Source organism: Rattus rattus, chromosome 3 (assembly GCF_011064425.1).
Source record: "Rattus rattus isolate New Zealand chromosome 3, Rrattus_CSIRO_v1, whole genome shotgun sequence".
Classification (NCBI taxonomy): Eukaryota; Metazoa; Chordata; class Mammalia; order Rodentia; family Muridae; genus Rattus; species Rattus rattus.
In genome coordinates, this window is record NC_046156.1 from 49717274 (window position 1) to 49736459 (window position 19186).

Sequence of the window (19186 nt, forward strand, 5' to 3'; positions counted from 1 at the left end):
TGTCCAAACCAGTGCGGTTCTGTCCTAAACCCTTACGTCTGGCAAAAAGACTTTCCAAGGCACAAATTTGCCCAACAGGACTAGTGTCTAGAATTGGGGAATTTTCAAAAATGTCCTAGGCAGCAGACACATCGGGCTTCATCTTGAACAAACCTATTTAATGAAGATGGGTGACTGCATGTTCCACCATGGCGAAATTAGCCCAGTTGTCACCACTAGGTGGAGAAGAAGCCACCATCATTTTTTCGGGAGTAACCTCCATTAGTAGCCGCCGTGTGAGGGGACACTGTGAAGAAAAGAGAACGGGGTGAGCTGGAATTTCAGACCCTTTGCCCCAGCCCCCTTTTAATCCTGTAATCGATGCATTTATCAATACTATGAGAAAATTCTTGTAAAAGTAGAAAACTGAGATATGATGGACCAATGGAAATGAACCAAGGTCTTCACTCTCACATTCATGTCCAGTGCCTTCCTAGAATTAATCTAAAGATAGAATCCTCCAGTTCTACTATCAGCAGATCATCTAGTATTAGTCTGGTAGGTGACAACTTAATCGATAATTCCCACCCTCTATAGTCTCTGATCTTTCCTATTGGCCAGTAACCACGAGCCTCTGATCCCCGCCATCCTCTAGCCAGCCCCTCCCACCCATCACCCCCACCATGAGCCCACCCATCATCTAATCCTCACCTATGGATCCCTGAATGCTATGGATGGATTCTTTCTTAGGGTTGATCCAGTGCCTGATTGTAGTCCGGGAAGTGATGGGGGCTGAAGGAGAGTGGAAACATTCTCCAGGAAACTGGAGTTTGGTTCTAGACAACGGTGGAAAGAGAGCAGAGGAGAGAGAGCCAATCAGAAAGGAGCTGGTGAGAGGAAAGCATGATTTCATAAGACCTCAGGGCCCCCGTCGCTCTTCTAGAATGATCAAAGCAGTGTTTGTTTAGCTACACGAACTTACCTGGATGGAGGTGAACTATGGAGATAGGACTTCTGCTCATATTTTAAAAATGAAATACAGAAATGAGGGCTGAGGGATGTAGCTCGGCGGTAGGGCACTTGTCTAGCATGCATGAGACCCTAGGTTCAGGCCCCAGCACAGTTAAAACAAAGACGAACAACAAACTATGTTGCAGATAAAAACAAAACAAAAAAAAACTCAAAATAAACAACTATGGGCTTGTTCACAGCACCAGTTGTCGTTCTTGCCTTATGCAATCGATGCTTACATCCTTAGGGTGGAGGGGCTTTGTTTCCATCACTCACCCCTGCATATCCTCAATGGTCTCCTGGTGTAACAGTATGTCAGTTTTGTTCTTGAATGCCCCAGTGTGGTGGTCATACAAGGCGGCTAAGCGGAAATCCAGATCATCCTTTGGTATCTGTAGAGGAATCAGTCCTCCCACAGTTAACCTGGCTGCTCTGTGCCTGACTCCTCAGATTGTATCCAGCTATTGTATTCAGATCAGAGGGAGCTCTTAACCCCACACTGCAAATGATCAGACTTCTCCTCAATAGAAAGAGTCTTTTTTCCTTTACGGCTGTGTTACTGGTGACGTGGAAAATTGTCTTTGATTTGGGTTTAATCAACCCTACCTCATTTACAGTTATATTCACCCTTTGAAGGTTTTTTCCGTTGGCTTGTTTTTGTTTTTTGAGACAGGGTGTCTCTGTGTAGCCCTGGCTGTGCTGGAGCTTGCTCTGGAGACCAGGCTGGCTTCTAATTCAGAGAGAGATCTGCTTGCCTCTGCCTCCCAAGTGCTGGGATTCAAAGTGTGCACCACCACAGCCTGGAGCAGCCTTTTGATTTGATACAGTGTGTGAGAAGAATTTTGATAAAAAATGATCTGGACCAAGCCTTGTGACTTAATAGGTTGGTTTTGGATGGTAAGATCTTGAATTGGGAACAAAAGGAAAGATACTGAGGCTTTCCTGATACTATCTTTAGAAACGGATATGAATGCCAGGTGTGCTAGCATATGCCTGTAATCCCAGGATTTAGGAGGCTAAAACAAGAGGGATTGAGAGTTCCAGGCCAGTCTGGGCTAAATACTAAGTTTAAGGTCAGCTTTGGCTATGTAACAAAGCTCTATCTTAAAAACAGATAAACAAACAAACAAAAAAGAAAATAAATTTATTAAGGCCTAAGTAGATGCAAAAAGAAGTAGTATTTCATATTACAATGCTAAGTACCTTCGGATCATAAAAGTAGGCGTCTCGCCTTATGGATGTGGCTGTAGAAGTCGAGCTGAGCCGATTCCAGGTGTCCTGCTGCTGCACGAGGTGGGTTGGGTTCTTAAAAGTCGATTTCTGCAAGAGAAATCACATGCAGGACCCAGTTACCAGACACCATGCTGATGCAGTGTGGGCCACGGTCATCCCTGTGCTCCGTCCCGTTGCAATGGAGAGGCACAGCAGCAGAGGCAGCTCCCTGAGCCTTCTGGGTGAGAAATCATAGAAACGGGCTAGGGAAACAAGAAACCAGTGGGTCGGGATCCTGGAAATAGGAGGAGGGGCTCAGGGACCTGGGCGTAACAGCGACCTGGTCATGATTAGAAGTTCCAAGTCTGGAGTTCTAATTAACGGAAAAGTGGTTGTGCATGGCTCGCTGGAGGACTGGAACCAATGACATAAGTTGTCCCCATGCAGTAGTAGCTGGGGCCTGCAGGAAAAGAACTTGACCAAAAGGCTCTGCGAGGACAGAATTTTCACTGGGGCAGGGAGGGTTCCATGAGAGGCAATGGGGAACAAAGAATGTGTGCTGTATAGGTGACAAAAAGATTACGCAAGGGAGAATAACTCGAGGAGGAAAGGGACATCAGAAAAGAGGTCACTGGACACCCAGTTCTATAAACGCCACAGGCGTAAGTGAGAAAAACTGTTGATTTTTCTTGTATACAAAAATGAATATTTTCACCACTGCAGGTGTCCTCAAGTACAGTGACCTAACACGTGTATTTAAAAACTGGGGCCTGATCAAACCAGTGACCCAATTCTAGTGAGCCTACTGTCTAGCCTCCTCTCTCTCTCCATGTAGCAAACTGCTGGGTGATTTAACTCAGATAAATCTGGGTTTGCTTTGCTGTGTCTCCGAGTGGCTCTGCCACATTCCTTAAAAGCTATACACGGGGGTTGGGGATTTAGCTCAGTGGTAGAGCGCTTGCCTAGCAACCGCAAGGCCCTGGGTTCGGTCCCCAGCTCCGAAAAAAAAAAAAGAAAGAAAAGAAAAGCTATACGTGGCTCAACATCTTCTCTATTGGCACAAGGAGATTGCCTTTCACTAAGTGGTGGTGGTGGTGGTGCACAACTTTGGGAGTCAGAGGCAGAGTCGGAAGCAGAGGCAGGCAGATCTCTGAATTAGAAGCCACCCTGGTCTACATAGCAAGTTCCAGGACAACCAGGGCTACATAGAGAAACCCCGTCTTCAAAACCAAAACCAAACAGCAACAAAATCAAAGGCTGAATATAAACATAAATGAGAGGAGGCAGAGATAGGAGGATCTCTGTGAGCTTGAGGATAGCCTGGTCTACAGATGAGTTCTAGGTCTGCCAGGGCTACACAGAGAAACACTGTCCAAAACAAACAAAAACAAACAGAAAAAGCCAACTATCAACACTGATGCCAGTCTGCAGACCCTCTCTCCTTTGATCACAGGGAGAAGTCCCTTCACTCAGGAGGAAGCTTCTCTACACCCAGCCCTTCCCTGTCCTTTCCATCAGTGCCATTCCCAGCCCCTCATCTGGTTCCACCTTCTCTACCATCTGTTAATGGAGGCGGATCTGCCACTCTGTCACCTTCTCCACAGAAACACCCTTCTCCAAGGGTCAACAAATACAAACTCCCCCTCTTCACCATTCCTGTCTCCAACCCTTTGTGGTCTAGCCCCTCTTCCAGTGCCCATTGAAACTGGCTATTGACCTATGGTCTCTGTGGCCACTAGGAAGATCCTTCCAGTCCCGATCTTTTTTGGTTCCTGAGACTTCAGGCACCGAAACTCCGAAACCCCACCAATCCTTCTCCATCCTATGAGGCCAAGCGGTTTAACTCTGGTCTCTGGCTGTTACACCTTCCTTCTCTGCTCAGTCTTCTCAAGAGAGCGTCTTTCTGTTTGTTTTATTTTAAAACTGTTTTCATTTAATGTGCATTGGTGCACGTACGTCTGTGTGAGGATGTCAGAGCCTGGAGTTACAGACACTTATGAGCTACCAGGTGGGTACTGGGAGTTGAACCCAGGTCCTCAGAAGAGCAGTCAATGCTCTTACCCGCTAAGCCATCTCTCCAGTCCCTCATGTCTTATTTTCAGCTTCACGGGATAGGCTGCTTTTCTACTACAATTTTAAACAGCACATAAGCTGCGTAACTCCCAGGCACACACCTTCAACCCTAGCTTCTCAGGCCCGCATACCACACAATCATTTAAAGATTTCACAGGCACCACAAAGCATCTACATAATTGATGTCAACATCTTTCTCTTCAAACCCACTTCCTTGGGATGCTCCATCTCAGTGAGGGTGTGTTGAACCCTCAGAAACCCGGGAGTCTGTCCTGTATTTATCCATTTTCTTTAGCCCATATGGAGTCAGCCATCAAATCCCACTGCCTGGTCTGCCGCGTCCTCCTCAGACTCGCGTCCTATCACCTGTCTTCGATGTCAGTTGCTCTTCCAGGACTTCTGCTGACTACTGCACTCGACTCCCAGCTGATCCGAGGGGCTTCTGTCTCATGCCCAGCCTGATCAGCTCACTGCTCCGTGTGATTTCTTTCTTTTTCTTTTTCAAGCCATAAGAGCCTGTACTTATGGGTCACCAATTCCGTGATAGGTTTCTCCGAACATTAAAAAAAAATGTAATCTTTTATTATCACCCACACTAGCTAGACGAAGCAGGCTTCATCGTGATATTACGAGCAGCACAAAACTCCGACCACATTTGTCTCCCATTATCCTCTCTCGCTTCTTTTCCAAACTGTCCCCTTTCTGTGTCACGTTTGGTCCCCGCTTGCTTCATTATCCAGCTCACGCTAGGCAAGTTCGACCACTTGGCCACTCCAGTCTCACATGCTTAATTTTAGAGTAGATTTTTTTTTTTTTTTTTTTTTTTTCTTTTTTTTTTTTTTTTTTGAGCTGGGAACCAACCCCAGGGCCTTGCGTTTGCTAGGCAAGTGCTCTACCACTGAGCTAAATCCCCAACCCTAGAGTAGATTTTACACATGCCACTCTGCCTTTCTGAATCTGCCTCGACTTCCTTATGTATGCACCCAACTTCTGGAAAACATACCTGTTCCTTATGACTAAACGATACTTGGCTGTGCATGTCTCGAACACTTAGCCATTCATATGGACAGGTACCTACGCTATTTTTATTTTTTTTTTTTTTAATTGGGGACTGTGATTATCAGAGCCATAGTAAACATGCGTTGGCATCCTTCTGCTAACTCAATTCCTCTGGGTGTCCAGGACTCCCACAGCAAGCTATCTTTTTTTTTTTTCTCCTTTTTTTCGGAGCTGGGGACCAAACCCAGGGCCTTGTGCTTGCTAGGCAAGCGCTCTACCACTGAGCTAAATCCCCAACCCCAACACAGCAAGCTATCTTGAGACTCTAATTTCACTTTCACTGCAGCCTCACACAGCATCCACAGTTGTCAAGGATATAACAAAAGTACACTTCCAGCAGCAGTGACTTAGCTTCAACAATCTTATGGACAGAGCATACGATACTCGTAAGACCAGTCCCATAAATGTTAACAGCATCCTCTCTTGACCAAGTTTACCCACATAGGTCACCAGTTTTGGTGTTGGGGACAGTGTCTTATATCATCTAGGTTCGTCTTGAATTCGAGATGTAGCGATGTAGCCGAGGTGGTAGGCCCTCCATTTTGCTTATACGTATACATTTAACACACATTTACTGAAAAGCATGTCACAGCGGGGTGTGAGTCCCAACAGTTCTGGGATGGCGCCTAGCCCACTAACACAATGCTCACAGCACTCAGCCATCAAGGTCTGGTCTCTAGCATCCATCAGTCCTTGTCACTATTTCACACTGACATTTGGCTTTTCTGGAGTTACAGGCCACTCTGTCTCTCCTTCCAATGCATCTGTAACTACTGCTTCCTCCCCCCACCCCAATAGCTGGTTTTTCTTTCTTTCTTCACTACACACACACACACACACACACACACACACACACACACACACCCTTTGCATGTGTCTCAGTTAATTCATCAAATGTCACTCACTTTCTTTGAGAAACTCCTCCTTCCTGGTCCTATTCTCAGGCGGAATGCATGTGCCACTGAGGGAAGTACATTTTGGTTTTGGTTATGTCTGTGGGTTTGTTTGTTTGTTTGTAAACAGGTTCTTATAGCTCAAGCAGACTTAGAGTTCCTGGTCCTCCCCTTCACCCACCAAATCCTGGGGTCAGTTGTATTACCCACTAAGTGACTGATGACGCAGTTGCTGGCCCATCTTCCTTACTGAGCTAACCAGACAGTAACTATATCTAAGTTTAGGCTCAGTGTTTCGTAGGGCGTCTGGCATATAAGCCACAAATACTGAAGAAATGCAAGTTCTTTGGTGTTGTTATCAAGCTCACATTACCATTTTTTTTTCTTTTTTCTATTTTTCGGAGCTGGGGACCAAACCCAGGGCCTTGCGTTTACTAGGCAAGCGCTCTACCACTGAGCTAAATCCCCAGCCCTCACATTACCATTTAATTCACTTTAATGTGCCTCTCTTCAAATATCCCAAAGAATTAGACTAGGAAAAAGATGGTTTGTATTTCTAACCACTGAACATAATTAAGTTAAACACACACATATACAAATCTGTTCTTGCATCAACCAGAAGTATCGCGAAGACTTGTTTGAAGTATGACCTGCTGTCTTTCAGAGATTCTCTTCTATTCTACATCTCATCTGTCTTTAGAGTACAGATGCCAAAAGAAGAGAAAACAGTAGCTTGGTGCAACCCAGACTATTATATTATATTACATCATATTATATATTTCCCATTATTTATATTCCCCGTCACTGCTTTGACAGACCTTGTTCTTCTACATTAGAGTTCAGTTCCCTCTGCTCAAAACCACTTCCAAAAGGTTATCAGACGCAAATAGCGGGCCTAGGAGACAGGCAAAAAAGATTTCTTGGGTACCTGGTGATCTCACCAGAGTTAGGTGACCAAGAATCTGCTGGAGACCCCACTGGGAATTTGCTGAGGAAACCTCAATGTACCTTAGAGGCCAGCAGATTTCCCAAATGTGTGTCTTTGTCGCCTACGGCAGGGTTCGGGTAAGATTCCTGAGAGTGAGGCATGCTTAAAGGCCCAGGGGTGCACGTTTACTCCCTGGGGACCAGTGCGCCACAGGGCGACCCGGCTTGAAGAGGATCCCAGGTCTCAATTGTTTGGAACGCCCAGTTTTTAGTTGCTAGGCAACTGCCCCTCCAGTTATGACAGATGTATTCCCTTGGAGAGATGCGCCACCTGGCGGTTCAATAAGAAGACAGACGTCTCCAAGAATGGGAGGAGACTGCTGTGAATGCAGAGGGAAGGCGACCTGGATACGCAATCTGGAGCCTCAGTTGGAAAACGCTGGCTTCCCACGGCGTGGGATTTCTGCAAAAGCTAACGAAAGAAGTACTAAAAGATGACCCAAAGGTTTCCTTCTCGCCATCACCTAAAAAAAAAGCTTCCCCATTTTCAAATCAATGAGAGTGAGAGAATGTCAAAAAAAAAAAAAAAAAAAATCAAAGATCTCACGTGTCCTAGTTGGAAAATTGTCGATTAGGTCACCCTCCTTGCTGTTTAACTATGCAGACGTCAGGGTTGCTCACCGAGACGGCTGTAAAAACGTGAATGGACTTGGCGGGGTGGAAGGATGGAACTAAATTTTGCAGTTACTGCTGGGGCCACTCTAGGAGACGATCCCTGGAAGATGACGAAGACCTCTGTCTTCCCCCAATCGTTTTATAAGCCATGTTTACAAAATAAGAGAAGCTTAGAAATAGCCTCCCGGCCCGGAAGAGTAATAGGTGCGAAATGAGCCACTGCAGATGTTTTGAAGGTTCTTCTACTGCGTGCTTTACGTAACGCAAGCCTATTCGGTTACTTGCAAACCCTGGCGCGTGCACTCCCATGCCGCGCGCCAGCGGTGGCGGCTGCCATGGAGACCGGCAGGTGAGCGGCACAGGCGCGCGTGGTCCTTGCCCCACCCGCGCTGAGCGAAGAGGATGCGGTTGTCAAGGCGACATGGATAGGAGGAGGAGAGGACCGAGGGAGGAGGGATGGGCGGCCTTGGCGTAGCCGCAGGGAGGTGACTGAAGCGAGTCCAGCCCCTTGCATCCTCCCCCCTGTGTACCTCCTCCTCTTTTTTTTTTTTTTTTTTTTTTTTCCTCCTCCTGCCAGCATAAGCAGCTACCGCAGCACCTGAGCCGCTACTGCCGCTGGCTCAGGACAGCGCTATGGCTGAGCCTGGTCACAACCCCCAACCTTCTGCCAGAGAAGGCGGAAGAACTGAAAGGCGCACATCCCGGCTTCTGTGGCTGTTGCTTTGGGCTGGGACCATCTTCCAGGTGACCCTGGGAACCGGACCCGAGCTTCACGCCTGCAAAGAGGTACTGTCCACTCCACCCCCTTGACCTGATCTCACTTTGGTCACCAAAAAAAAAAGAAAAAAAGAAAAAAAAAAAAAAAGCTTAGATCCAGAATAGAGACCTTGTAGATCCAGTCACAGTTTCAGGGACCACAGAGTTCAATTTTTTTTTTTTCTAGGAATAAGTAGAGGTTGGGGGGAGGGAAGCAGGCTGGCATCGTCATGGATGAGGCCAGCCCATTGGAGGACTCCTAAAATAGACTACCCTCACAAGCTCTCAGCAGCTCTGGCTCTAGGAGTAAGGTCCGAAAGAGTGACAGTTCTCAGAAAGAGAAAGAAGACAGGAGTTGCTTTCCAGATGGGTTACCTAAAAAGTGGTTGAAAACACTGAGAAGCTAAACAGAAAGAGGAAAGGAGGGGACTGGGATAAAAGTAAAGTTAGGGACCAGTAGTAGACTGGGGTCAGAAGCCCTGTAGTCTGAGGGTGGGAAGCTCAGGATATCGACCTTAGGATCCTAATAAGTGCCCTCTGTGTTAACATCAGTAGCCCACAGCTGCTGGCTGTGACCCTGTTGGAACGCTTTGCCTGTCCTCTTGCACACTTCGTTTAGTGTTTAGCATATGACACACCTTTTCTCGATTTTGAATTCTTTAACATATTTCTCCCACTCTTTCCTTTGAACTTCTGTTAACATATGCCATAAGTCTTTTTCAAGGTGTCTCTAAAATGTTATCAACATAATTCACGCAGTAGGTAGTGAATGCCTTCTAACAATAACAATAAAATGCTTTTGGAAAATTGTTTTTGGGGGGCCTATGACAAGACCTTAGGAATAGCAAAATTAGTTTCTGTATTAGTGAAATAACGATGTTTGGTTTGTGCTCTAAGTGACTTTTAAAAAACATATGGTAGAGGCTACGTTGAAATATTTACAAAAACTCTATTGGGGAAGGCAGAATAAAATTTATCTATGCAGAATGTGAGAGATTTGAAAATACATCAGAAGTCTAGCGCTGTAGGAGGGACGCTAAATATCAAGCCCAGCCAAGGTTTTGAGGGGTTAAATTAGTCCCTGTAAGTCACCAATGTTTATTGACAATGCCAGTGCAGTCCCATAAATACAAGTGTTATTATGTAGGGTCCTAACCACTAGCCTGACTACAACATAGCAAATCCCAAAAGAAGCAAGTGGGATTTTTATATCAATAATGTTTGCCTAAAAGATTCATTAACATTTGAGTGGCCCATGGGTACCAGACTTGGTGGTGCATGCCTTTAATCCTAGCACTTGGGAGGCAGAGGCAGGTGTATCACTGTGAGTTCGAGGCCCGCCTAAACTACCAATCGAGTTCTAGGACATAGCATGTTCCACAAAGGAAGAAAAAAAAATGGCTCTGGCTCAGAGGTTAAGAGAACTTGCTGCCTTTGTAGAGAACCTGAATCCAGTTCTCAGATCCCATATGGCTGCACACAGCCATCTGTAATTCCAGTTTCAGGGGATTTGACACTCAGTCTTGGCCTCTGAGGGCACTGCCTGCATGTGGTACACACACATGCATGCAGACAAGCATTCATATACATAAAATAAAAAAATATTTTTTTAAAAAAATGAAGTCACCCCATGACTGGGACCTAGCTACGGGGACTATTTTAACCTCTTGTCACCTTAACTGTTTGACAGTTGGTGTTCCTCCTAAAGTGCTAGACTTTTGTTTTCAAATCTCTCACCTTTTGCATAGTTGATAAGTGCTGGCCTAGCATGCGTGAGGCCCCGGGTTTGATTCCCCAATACCGAATAAACCAGATGTCGTGACACATGTCTGTAATCTCTGGCACTTGGGAGGTAGGGACAGCAGGGCCAGAAATCCAAGATCATTCACAGCTCCGTAGTGAGAGGCAGGCTCCACAGTCATCTCTGACCTTCACGTGCACGCTGTGGGATGTGTTTACCCATATTCACACCCATGTCATGAACACACTCACAGGAGAACAAAACAGCGATCCCTTGAAAATGGCCCGAGTCAGAGGGCCTTTGAGAACGTTTACTAGTCCCAATGATACCCTGGCTGTGTACACTTTTACCAAGCCACTTCATGATGGAGTTTAAAGATAACCAAGAACAGAATGGCTTCCCAGTAATGTTGGTTCACTGTCCTTGGTGGCCTGTGGTCTAATTGCCTTGCCCAAGAGTTAAACACTGCCATTTCCTTTGTAGAAGATAAGAATTCTACCACACAACTGCCACTGATCATTAGGTCTTTGTCCACTGTGACAGATGAGACCTTGAAGGCCTTGGACACTTACACCATCTTGGTTGAGAGGAAGGGAAGAATATTAACGTAAGAGTTTTACATTGTGCGAATATTTTGTCTTTAGACCTGTTTAAACAACCAATATTTGCTTAGGAGTTAGCCAGAGGCAGTGGGAAGGGAACACTCCACTCTTTGGGGAGCTGTGAAATGGGTGTCCTGCTAACACCAACCCCAGGGATGACTGTCTTGAAGATGGAAGATAAAAATGGACCTCAAATACAAAATACTTCACCCCTACTTCTTGGTTCAGCTTCTTTAACTAGACCCCCCACCTCTTGCCATGTTGAAATAGCTTTGGAGGCATGCTCTTGGCCTGGGGCACCAGCAAGCTCTGTTTACACTCTCCTTGAGCAAACAACTTCTGAACACCCTTGACTCCAAAATAATCAGGAAGAGAATGAGTCCATTGTTGCAAGTTCTTCACTGAACACTGTGAACGGATCCAACGAGTTTGGGGGTTTCTAACCCCAAAAGGTGAAAATCTAGTTCGAGGGAGACTGTCTCTTCCCAGTCTCTTCTCTTGATTTTCTTATGGATTTCTGAGGAGCCTATAGGGTATTAATGCTGGGGCCTCTTATCAATCCAAGGCTGACCCAAGCGAAAGCATTGCTATCATGGACTATTTATTTATAAAAGCTGAGAGCTCCAACCGGAGCGAGGCAGGAAGAAGGGCGACTTGGCTCCAGGTTTTATTGCGGTGGCAGTGCACAGGGAGAGGAGACGGCTGGATGTGTGCCAGGGCCTGGCACTCCTGTCTCAGTTTTACAATAATCAGGGTCACCACTGGATCTAAACATCCTGGATGATGTTTGTCCACATGAATCACTCCTTTAGCGCTGTGCTGGCCCAGGCTAAGTGCCGGCTGCGACCCAAACATTTCTTTAAACATAGTGCAACGAGAAAACTGCCTCTGACATGCTCTGCCTGGTCCTGAGGCTGTTGTTCTAATAGCCCCCAGAGGGACTTCCCAATCCATACTGAAAAGCCCAGGGGGGCCTAGGAAGCGGAATAAGATTTGTTGAGTGAGTGATGACTCTGCCATTTAGTAAGGAATCAAGATCATTAACTTCTGACAGCCTCAGATTCCTATCCTATAAAATGGAGGGAGTCATGTCTATCTGGAAGGGCTGCTGTGAGGATTGAATTAAATTAGATAGCACAGTCAAGTACCTAGTACATACTCCCATTGTATGGTGTTTAAGAAACACTGGTGGGCAAACTAATCATACACACACATAAGAACATATAAACTTTGACCTAAGGTTAATGTGTGTGGTCAGCGGGGCTGGAGTGGTGAGGCAGGTGAGAGAAAAAAGGAAAGAAAGAAAGAAAAGAGAGAGAGAGAGAGAGAGAGAGAGAGAGAGAGAAAGGAAGAAAGAAAGAAAGAAAGAAAGAAAGAAAGAAAGAAAAAGAAAGAAAGAAAGAAAGAAAGAAAGAAAGAAAGAAAGAAAGAAAGAAAGAAAGAAAGAAAGTAACCAGAACCGGGCTACTTGGCCTGCCTGGGTAGTAATGATTGTGCAGACAGGGAAGCAGGATGCTTTCTAGATAGAGGGAGGAGTCTGGGGAAAGTTCAACAGATGGAAAAAACAATCCGGGAATTGCAAGTAGACCAGTTGGCTGAAACTTGAAGTGGTATAAGGCTAGTAGGAGACAAAGTCAGAATCAGAGTCCATGAAGGATTTCTGGTCCAGAGTGCAGCATGCTCAGGGAGTATTCCCATAGATATGGTGAAGGGTTGGGGTTATATCTCAGTTGCTAGAATATTTGCCTAGCATTCAAGAAGCCCTTTGTTTGAACCCCAGCATTTATAAACCAGGCATAGTGAGTCATACACTCCTGTAATCAATTTTAAAAATTGTATTTTGGGGAGTCTCTATGTGGGTATGTGTATGTGAATGTAAGTTCCCATAGACGTGAGGGGCGTCAGATGCCCCTGGAGCTGGAGGTTTAGGATGTTATTGTGAGCTGAATTTGGGGGCTCTGCCTCTGCCAGAGCCGTAAGTGCCCTTAACCAATGAGCCACCTCTCCAATGCCATTACCTCCTGTCATTCTTAACGCGCTGGAGGTGAAGAGGAAGGAATTCAAGGTAACCTTGGGCTACACAGAAAGTTCAAGACCAACCTGGGTTATAGGAGACCTTGTTTAGAAAATAGGAGAGGGAGAGGGGGGAGAGGGGGAAGAAGAGGAGAGGGAAGAGAGGGGTGAGGGGGGATGGGGAAGGAGATGGAGAGAGAGAATATGAGAGAATGATTCTTACAGTTAGAAGCCACTGAGGCTGGATGTTTAAAGCATCTGTCGCTACTAACAGAGGAGGATATTCACTATCAGAAGGGACTAAGGAGCAAGATCTTGGGATCCAAACATTTAAGAAGCAACTTTGTCTACTTGCCTGACTGAAAACACACTAGAATAATGATTATCAGACTTAAGACATTTAAAAAAAATGGTACATATCATAGGCACATAAATTGGAATACACTGGCAAGAAGGAGAGAAGTTTTTTTTTTAAAGCATGTGGAATCCCATCACTTGAAATTCCATACTTGTGTGTACACCTGCGAGGGAGGAAGGTATACAACCTCCCAGTGGCCCAGAATGTGAGGAGTTGGTCAAACTGGGTTCAACTTTCTGGCACCTCCACTCAGTAGCCGGGAGGTTGTTTGATCTCCTCAGTCACTTCCCTTTGATACGGGGATGTTGGGAGCCTGGGATACAGTGTGGTATACCATGCTTGTCTGGCCTGTGTGAGCCTATAGCCTGATCTCTAGCACTGAAGGAAAAAGAAAAGGAAGGTACTAATAGGGGTTGGGGATTTAGCTCAGTGGTAGAGCGCTTGCCTAGGAAGCGCAAGGCCCTGGGTTCAGTCCCCAGCTCCGAAAAAAAAGAAAAAAAAAAAAAGGAAGGTACTAATAACCCTCCCTTCATACAACAATTTAGGTGAGTTAATCCGTGGGCAGAACTTAGGCCATATCTTGGCATAGTCAGTGTCCAATAACTGTTAGTGGTTACAACTGTGTTTTAGAGAAAGTCAATCTGCCCCTGGCTTATGCTAATAAAGAGTCGTTAAGTGCTGAGGTTGGGGCAGTGGCTCAGCAGTTAAGAGCATTGGCTGCCCTTCCAGAGGACTAGGGTTCAGTCCCTACACAACCGTCTGTAACTCCAGTGGATGGAAACCCAGAGCTGGCTTCTAGCCTCCACAGGCACCAGGAGCACACTTGGTTCACAGACATACATGCAGGCAACATTCCCACACACATAAGAATAAATTAAAAAGAAGTCGTTATGGACCTAAGGGTGATGGAGGTGGGTTGAACTGAAAGCTGAGTGTAATGTCACTCACCTGCGGTCCTGGGAAGCAGAAGTGTGTGTGTGGAGCAGGGGAGGATGGGGGAATTGGGGTGTATGGATTATTACACAAGGTTTAAGATCCTTGCCTCAAAACTAAACCAACCAACCAACCAAACAAATAAATAAAAAACCAACAATAAATGTGGGTAACCCCGGCATGTGGGATGGAAAGGCTGCCTCAAGTTAACACAGGGGCCTGGGCCACACTGGGAGTTTAAGGCACCTTGACCGCATACAGAGTTAAACCCTGTCTGAGAGCAAAGCAAACACATGTAATAAATACGGAGAGGGAAACAGATGCGGAAGGCATTCTGGGGAAAAGGTGCTGGAACTTGGCGAAGAGTCTGGCGCTGTGGTGTTCTACTCTGCGGCCACCAGCCGTAGGAGGCAGTTAGTTAGAGGTGTCGAGGACCCTGAGGAACTAGAGCTTTGATTTTGTTTCATCTTAATTAAGTGAAGTTAAAGTAGATACTCAGCGTCTGAAAACCTTTTCAACTCAGCTTAAGATCACTTGGGTAAATGAGTACATTCCCCTTGCTGCAATTTTTATAAAGTCAGAATGGAGATCAAGCACTTTTGAATGAGTATTTGGTGCCGAAATGTGCCGTACCTTAATACCTGTCAATTTTGAAGACTGAATGTAAGAAGAACACTGCAGTAGTTTATAATGACTATAAGTTGATAAGGCCTACATAGTATCTAAATGTAACCTACCATTAAAATTAATTTAACCCTTTTTGTTCTCTACATTTTTGAGACAAATTGAAAAGCCCGAAGGAGGCTCACGTTTCTCTGGGACATTGCTGGCCTGCAGGTAGCAGATTTGGCCCCGTTCTCCTTTTCAGCCACATAGCCTTGGCAAGACCGACACGTCTCACCTTCACCTTCTCGTCTGTAAGATGCGAGTAACTGGGTTCCTGCCTTTTCACAGTTGATTGGAGGATTGAGTGAGTTCCAGGACATCCAGGGTTACACAGAGAAGCCCTGTCTCAGGAAAAAGGAAGGAGGAGGAATTTAAAAATTCATAAATAAGTGTCTGGAATAAAATTCATAAACAAATAATCATGGTGGCTTAAGTCTTCAGTCCCAGCACTGGGAAGGCTGAGGCAGGAAGCTTGTCTTTCTAGAAGTTCGAGACCAACCTGGCCACCCAGTTTTGCCTTGTTAAAGAAAGAAAAAGACAAAAGAAGAAAGGGAGCAAATAGAAAGAAAAGAGAGAGAAGAAAAGGAAAAGATAGGGTTGGGGATACAAGTCAACAGTAGAGCACTGACCTAGAATAAATTTGATTTCCAAAAAAAAGAGACTTCTCTCTCTCTCTCTTTTCTGAAAAAGATTTATTTATTTTATATATGTGGGTACACTGTTGCTGTTGGTGTCTTCAGACACACCAGAAGAGGGCATCAGATCCCACTACAGATGGTTGTGAGCCACCATGTGGTTGCTGGGACTTGAACTCGGGACCTGTGGAAGAGCAATTGGTGCTCTTAACCGCAGAGCCATCTCTCTAGCCCAAGAGACTTCTCTTGATTGTCCATCTCCTTCCAGCTGCCGTGTATGTAACTGTCTATATAGCTAGCTGTTCCTCCTGATAATCTTGTCTAAACTCTTGAAAATCTTGTCTGACCCCTCTAGACCCCTCTAGCTTCTCTAGGCCCCTCTCCTTTATTGACCACATTCCACATTGGTTTTCACCCCCAGCGTTTTCAGGAAAACTGCACTTGTCCAATCCCTTGGTAACCTTTCTGTCCCCAGCGGGCTTCATCTACCAGCACTTCACAGAGCTCTGATGGCTCTCACTGCCTACCTATGCTTTCTCACTCCAGCCCAACACGAGACTTGGCTTTGTTTCTGCCTCCCTGGTGGCTCCTTCTCTTCCCTGCCTGATTTCCAGCCTCCTTGTCTCCCTGAACTGTGAATCTGTCAGTTCCTGGAAGTCAGTCATCAAACGTCCCTCTATTCCTCTGTCTCTCTCCCCAGCCCTTGAGTTTTACTCCCTAGACGACTTCAAACAGCAACAAGGCAAGGTGAAAGGCCGCATATGTATCGATGGGTCTTGGATTCATACTTCTAGTCTGAACCTTGCCCCTGAACTCTATACCTGTATATCCGGCTGCATCTGGATATGCATTTAATTGGCAGTTCAGGTTCAGAATGGCCAGACCTGGTCCTCAGCATCACTTTGATGTTGATTTTGTTTTTTTAAATCCTGTGCCTCAAAGAAACTTTCTCCTCTCAGCTGCCAACAGCCCCTTCCTTCCCAACACTCAGGCTGCAAATCCTGACTCCCCTCTTTCTCCCTTCTCTATCAGAATTCACCAGAAAAATTTTACCAGCCCTTCCTCCAAGATATACTGAGTGCGATGGCTTCTTGTGCTTGTCCAAGATGCCGTCTCCAGGCCTCCTCCTGAGCTGCCTTCCTTCCACAATAACGTCTTGTTTCACGCAGCCTGAATAAACGTGCCAGACATAAGCTTGATTTCTGTCCTCTTTTCCTCAGCCTTTGAAAGGTTTCTTGTCAAGAGCAGGAAAGATGGCTCAGCAGTTAAGAGCATTGGCTGCTCTTCCAGAGGACTGGGGTTCAATCCCTGGTGGTAGTTGACAATGATCTTTAATTCCAGTTCTAGGGGCCCTGACATCCTCCTGTGGCCCCTGAAGGTACCAGGCAAATAATACTTCTTACGTGGTGTGCAGACATAAGCTCAAAACATCCACATGCATAAAATAAAAATAAATCTTTTCGTAAAATGTTTTCCTTGTTAGAACAGGAACCAGTGTTTTTAGTGGTCTGCGAGGTCCTGTGTACAGGTCGCCCCTCTTCCTTCTTCCTCTCCAGCTGCATCAGCCTCCTGGCTACCTCTCAGACAGGAGGGGCGACCTCCTGCTGTTTTGCCTGGGTGATTCGCTTTTCTAATATATTAATGTCATATCACACACAATTATTACCCATTCGCATTTGCTTCTATTACTTATTATTATTATTATTATAGTCCATATAGTTATATTGTTTATTAATTATATGGTATATGATTGCTACATTTTTATTTGCATGTTTTTATATCTTCATTTTGATTGTTATAAAAATATTCCTTTGTATAAATAGTTCACAATTCTGAAAATTCATTTTTCTGTTGATAAGTATTTGGATCGCTAGTGTTTTGCTACTTTTTGGTCAGAAAATTATTTTAATAGTTACAAAACATTTTTTACAGAATCAGTATAAAATAGCAATTAATTATTTTATAATTATGAGAATAAGAATTGCGGTCTTGGCTGAATAGGGCTGAACCAACCAAAGGCCTTGACCTGCTGTCTCAGAGACCACCCTCGGAAGCTGGCCTGCTGACATCTGTCATGCTCAGGCACCGAGATGACCGGGTCTTTTAAGAAACTCTCTCTCTACTCATTCTTTGTAGTCTTGAAGTGAATTTGGCAGCGTTCATTAAACACCTTCCAGCTCCTGTCATTTACCACTTCTTCGACATTTAGTTCTGACTGCATCCATTTCAACTTTATCTTTTCTTTTCTAAGTTGTTTTAATAACGTTAAGTCATCCAGGTCCTTTTCTCTCTCTTCTCGGAGACATTTTACTACTGCTGAGGTCTGGGCTATACAGTTCTTTCTAACTCTGTCCCTACTGACATGAGCTGCCATCAAAGACTCATAGAGTTTTTTACAGGTTTGGCTGGCATCAATTTTTCCTGCAAAGGAAGTTGGAAATGTAGTGTTTAATTCATGTACTATCCTGTCATCAATTGTCCTCATCACCTTGAGTAATTCCTGGAACTCGGCGAACTCTTCACAGTTCACACTGCCACTGAGTGCCGCCATATTGGACCATGTTTTGCTATTTTAACTAATGCTTCTCTGTGCCTTCCTGCATCTGTCTCCTGCTAAGAAGGCACGTATTTCTCAGCGCCGCAAGCCTACAGGAGCCTGGTGCTGGGCCCTGGAACATGCAGATTCATCGTTGGGAGGTGTCAAACTGTTTTCTCAAGGGCAGGAACTGATCATGATTTCCCTTTCAATTATTTTAGAGAGTAAGGGATTAAGATTCACATGTTGATTTCTAATTCCCAAAGAACATAATCCCCACATTTAGGAGGAAGAGGCAGGAAGATCTACCAGCTTAAGATTAACTTGGGCTACAACGTTGAGTTCACGGTCATTCTGAGCGATATAGCAATATTATGTCTCAAAAGAGGCTGGGGATGTAGCCCAGTAGGTAGAGCACACAAGACCCCGGGTCCAGTTCCTAGCACTGAAGGGAAAGTAGATGGGTATGGGTCTTAATACTGTCCTTGACACTGGAGGGACTCCCAGAGACAGGATATTAACTAGAACTCTAGAGTACTAAGGAATAGGGATAATGTTTGCAAATATGGATCAATAATGAAGGGTATCCTTGCTGTTTGGAGAACAACCAACAAAACCCCCATCCATAGCCCTGCTCCCATACTGTGGATGTTGAATGCAGGGCCTCAGGCATGTTGTATCTGAAGTGTGTCTCTGGCTGGACCCTTACATTTTCAACTCAAATGTAGCTTTTGCTTAGATAATTCTTCAATTGAAAAACAAGTAGGAGGAGGAAGAAGAGGAGGAGAAAGAGGAAGAGGAAGAGGAAGAGGAAGAGGATCTACGTCAGCTTTTGCTGACAAACCTCCCCTAAGACTTAGTGGTTTAAAGGAGTAACTATTGTTCGGCTCAGAATGCTATAGTTTCTCCGGGTCGATTGTTGAGGTCTAGGCAGGATGGCTAATCGCTGCTAGGCTCCCATACAGGACTGTGGTCAGTGGGTGGTTGCAAGCTTACGCATCTAGGATGCCTTGTCAGGCGTCTGGCAGTCGGCAGGCTGTTAGTGGGACGCCTGTGTTCCTTCCCTTGATTCTTATTTTCCCGTAGGCGAGCTCAGACCCACTTCTACTATGGTCTC

General features: G+C 45.3%; 3 protein-coding genes across 4 annotated transcripts in view; 1 reads left to right on the plus strand and 2 right to left on the minus strand.

The window, feature by feature from the left end:
• Positions 1–137: 137 nt before the first annotated feature.
• Positions 138–7389, minus strand: C3H1orf194 (chromosome 3 C1orf194 homolog). The gene is made up of 5 exons (XM_032896658.1): positions 7236–7389; positions 2194–2310; positions 1267–1382; positions 691–815; positions 138–286 (listed from the first exon to the last, which is right to left on the minus strand). Exons 1-5 carry the CDS (start codon positions 7314–7316, stop codon positions 216–218), a joined length of 510 nt encoding a protein of 169 aa, XP_032752549.1. The 5' UTR covers positions 7317–7389; the 3' UTR covers positions 138–215.
• A 1016-nt stretch (positions 7390–8405) lies between these two features.
• Positions 8406–19186, plus strand: part of Elapor1 (endosome-lysosome associated apoptosis and autophagy regulator 1) — a 74920-nt gene continuing 64139 nt past the window's right edge. For both annotated transcript variants that reach the window (XM_032897466.1, XM_032897465.1), the window contains exon 1: positions 8406–8615. In XM_032897466.1, coding sequence (XP_032753357.1) covers positions 8463–8615 — 153 coding nt within the window. In that variant the 5' untranslated portion in view covers positions 8406–8462. The remainder of the gene's footprint in view (positions 8616–19186) is intronic.
• LOC116896360 (coiled-coil domain-containing protein 58-like) lies at positions 17653–18120 on the minus strand. Its single transcript, XM_032897467.1, has one exon. It carries the CDS (start codon positions 18082–18084, stop codon positions 17653–17655), a length of 432 nt encoding a protein of 143 aa, XP_032753358.1. The 5' UTR covers positions 18085–18120.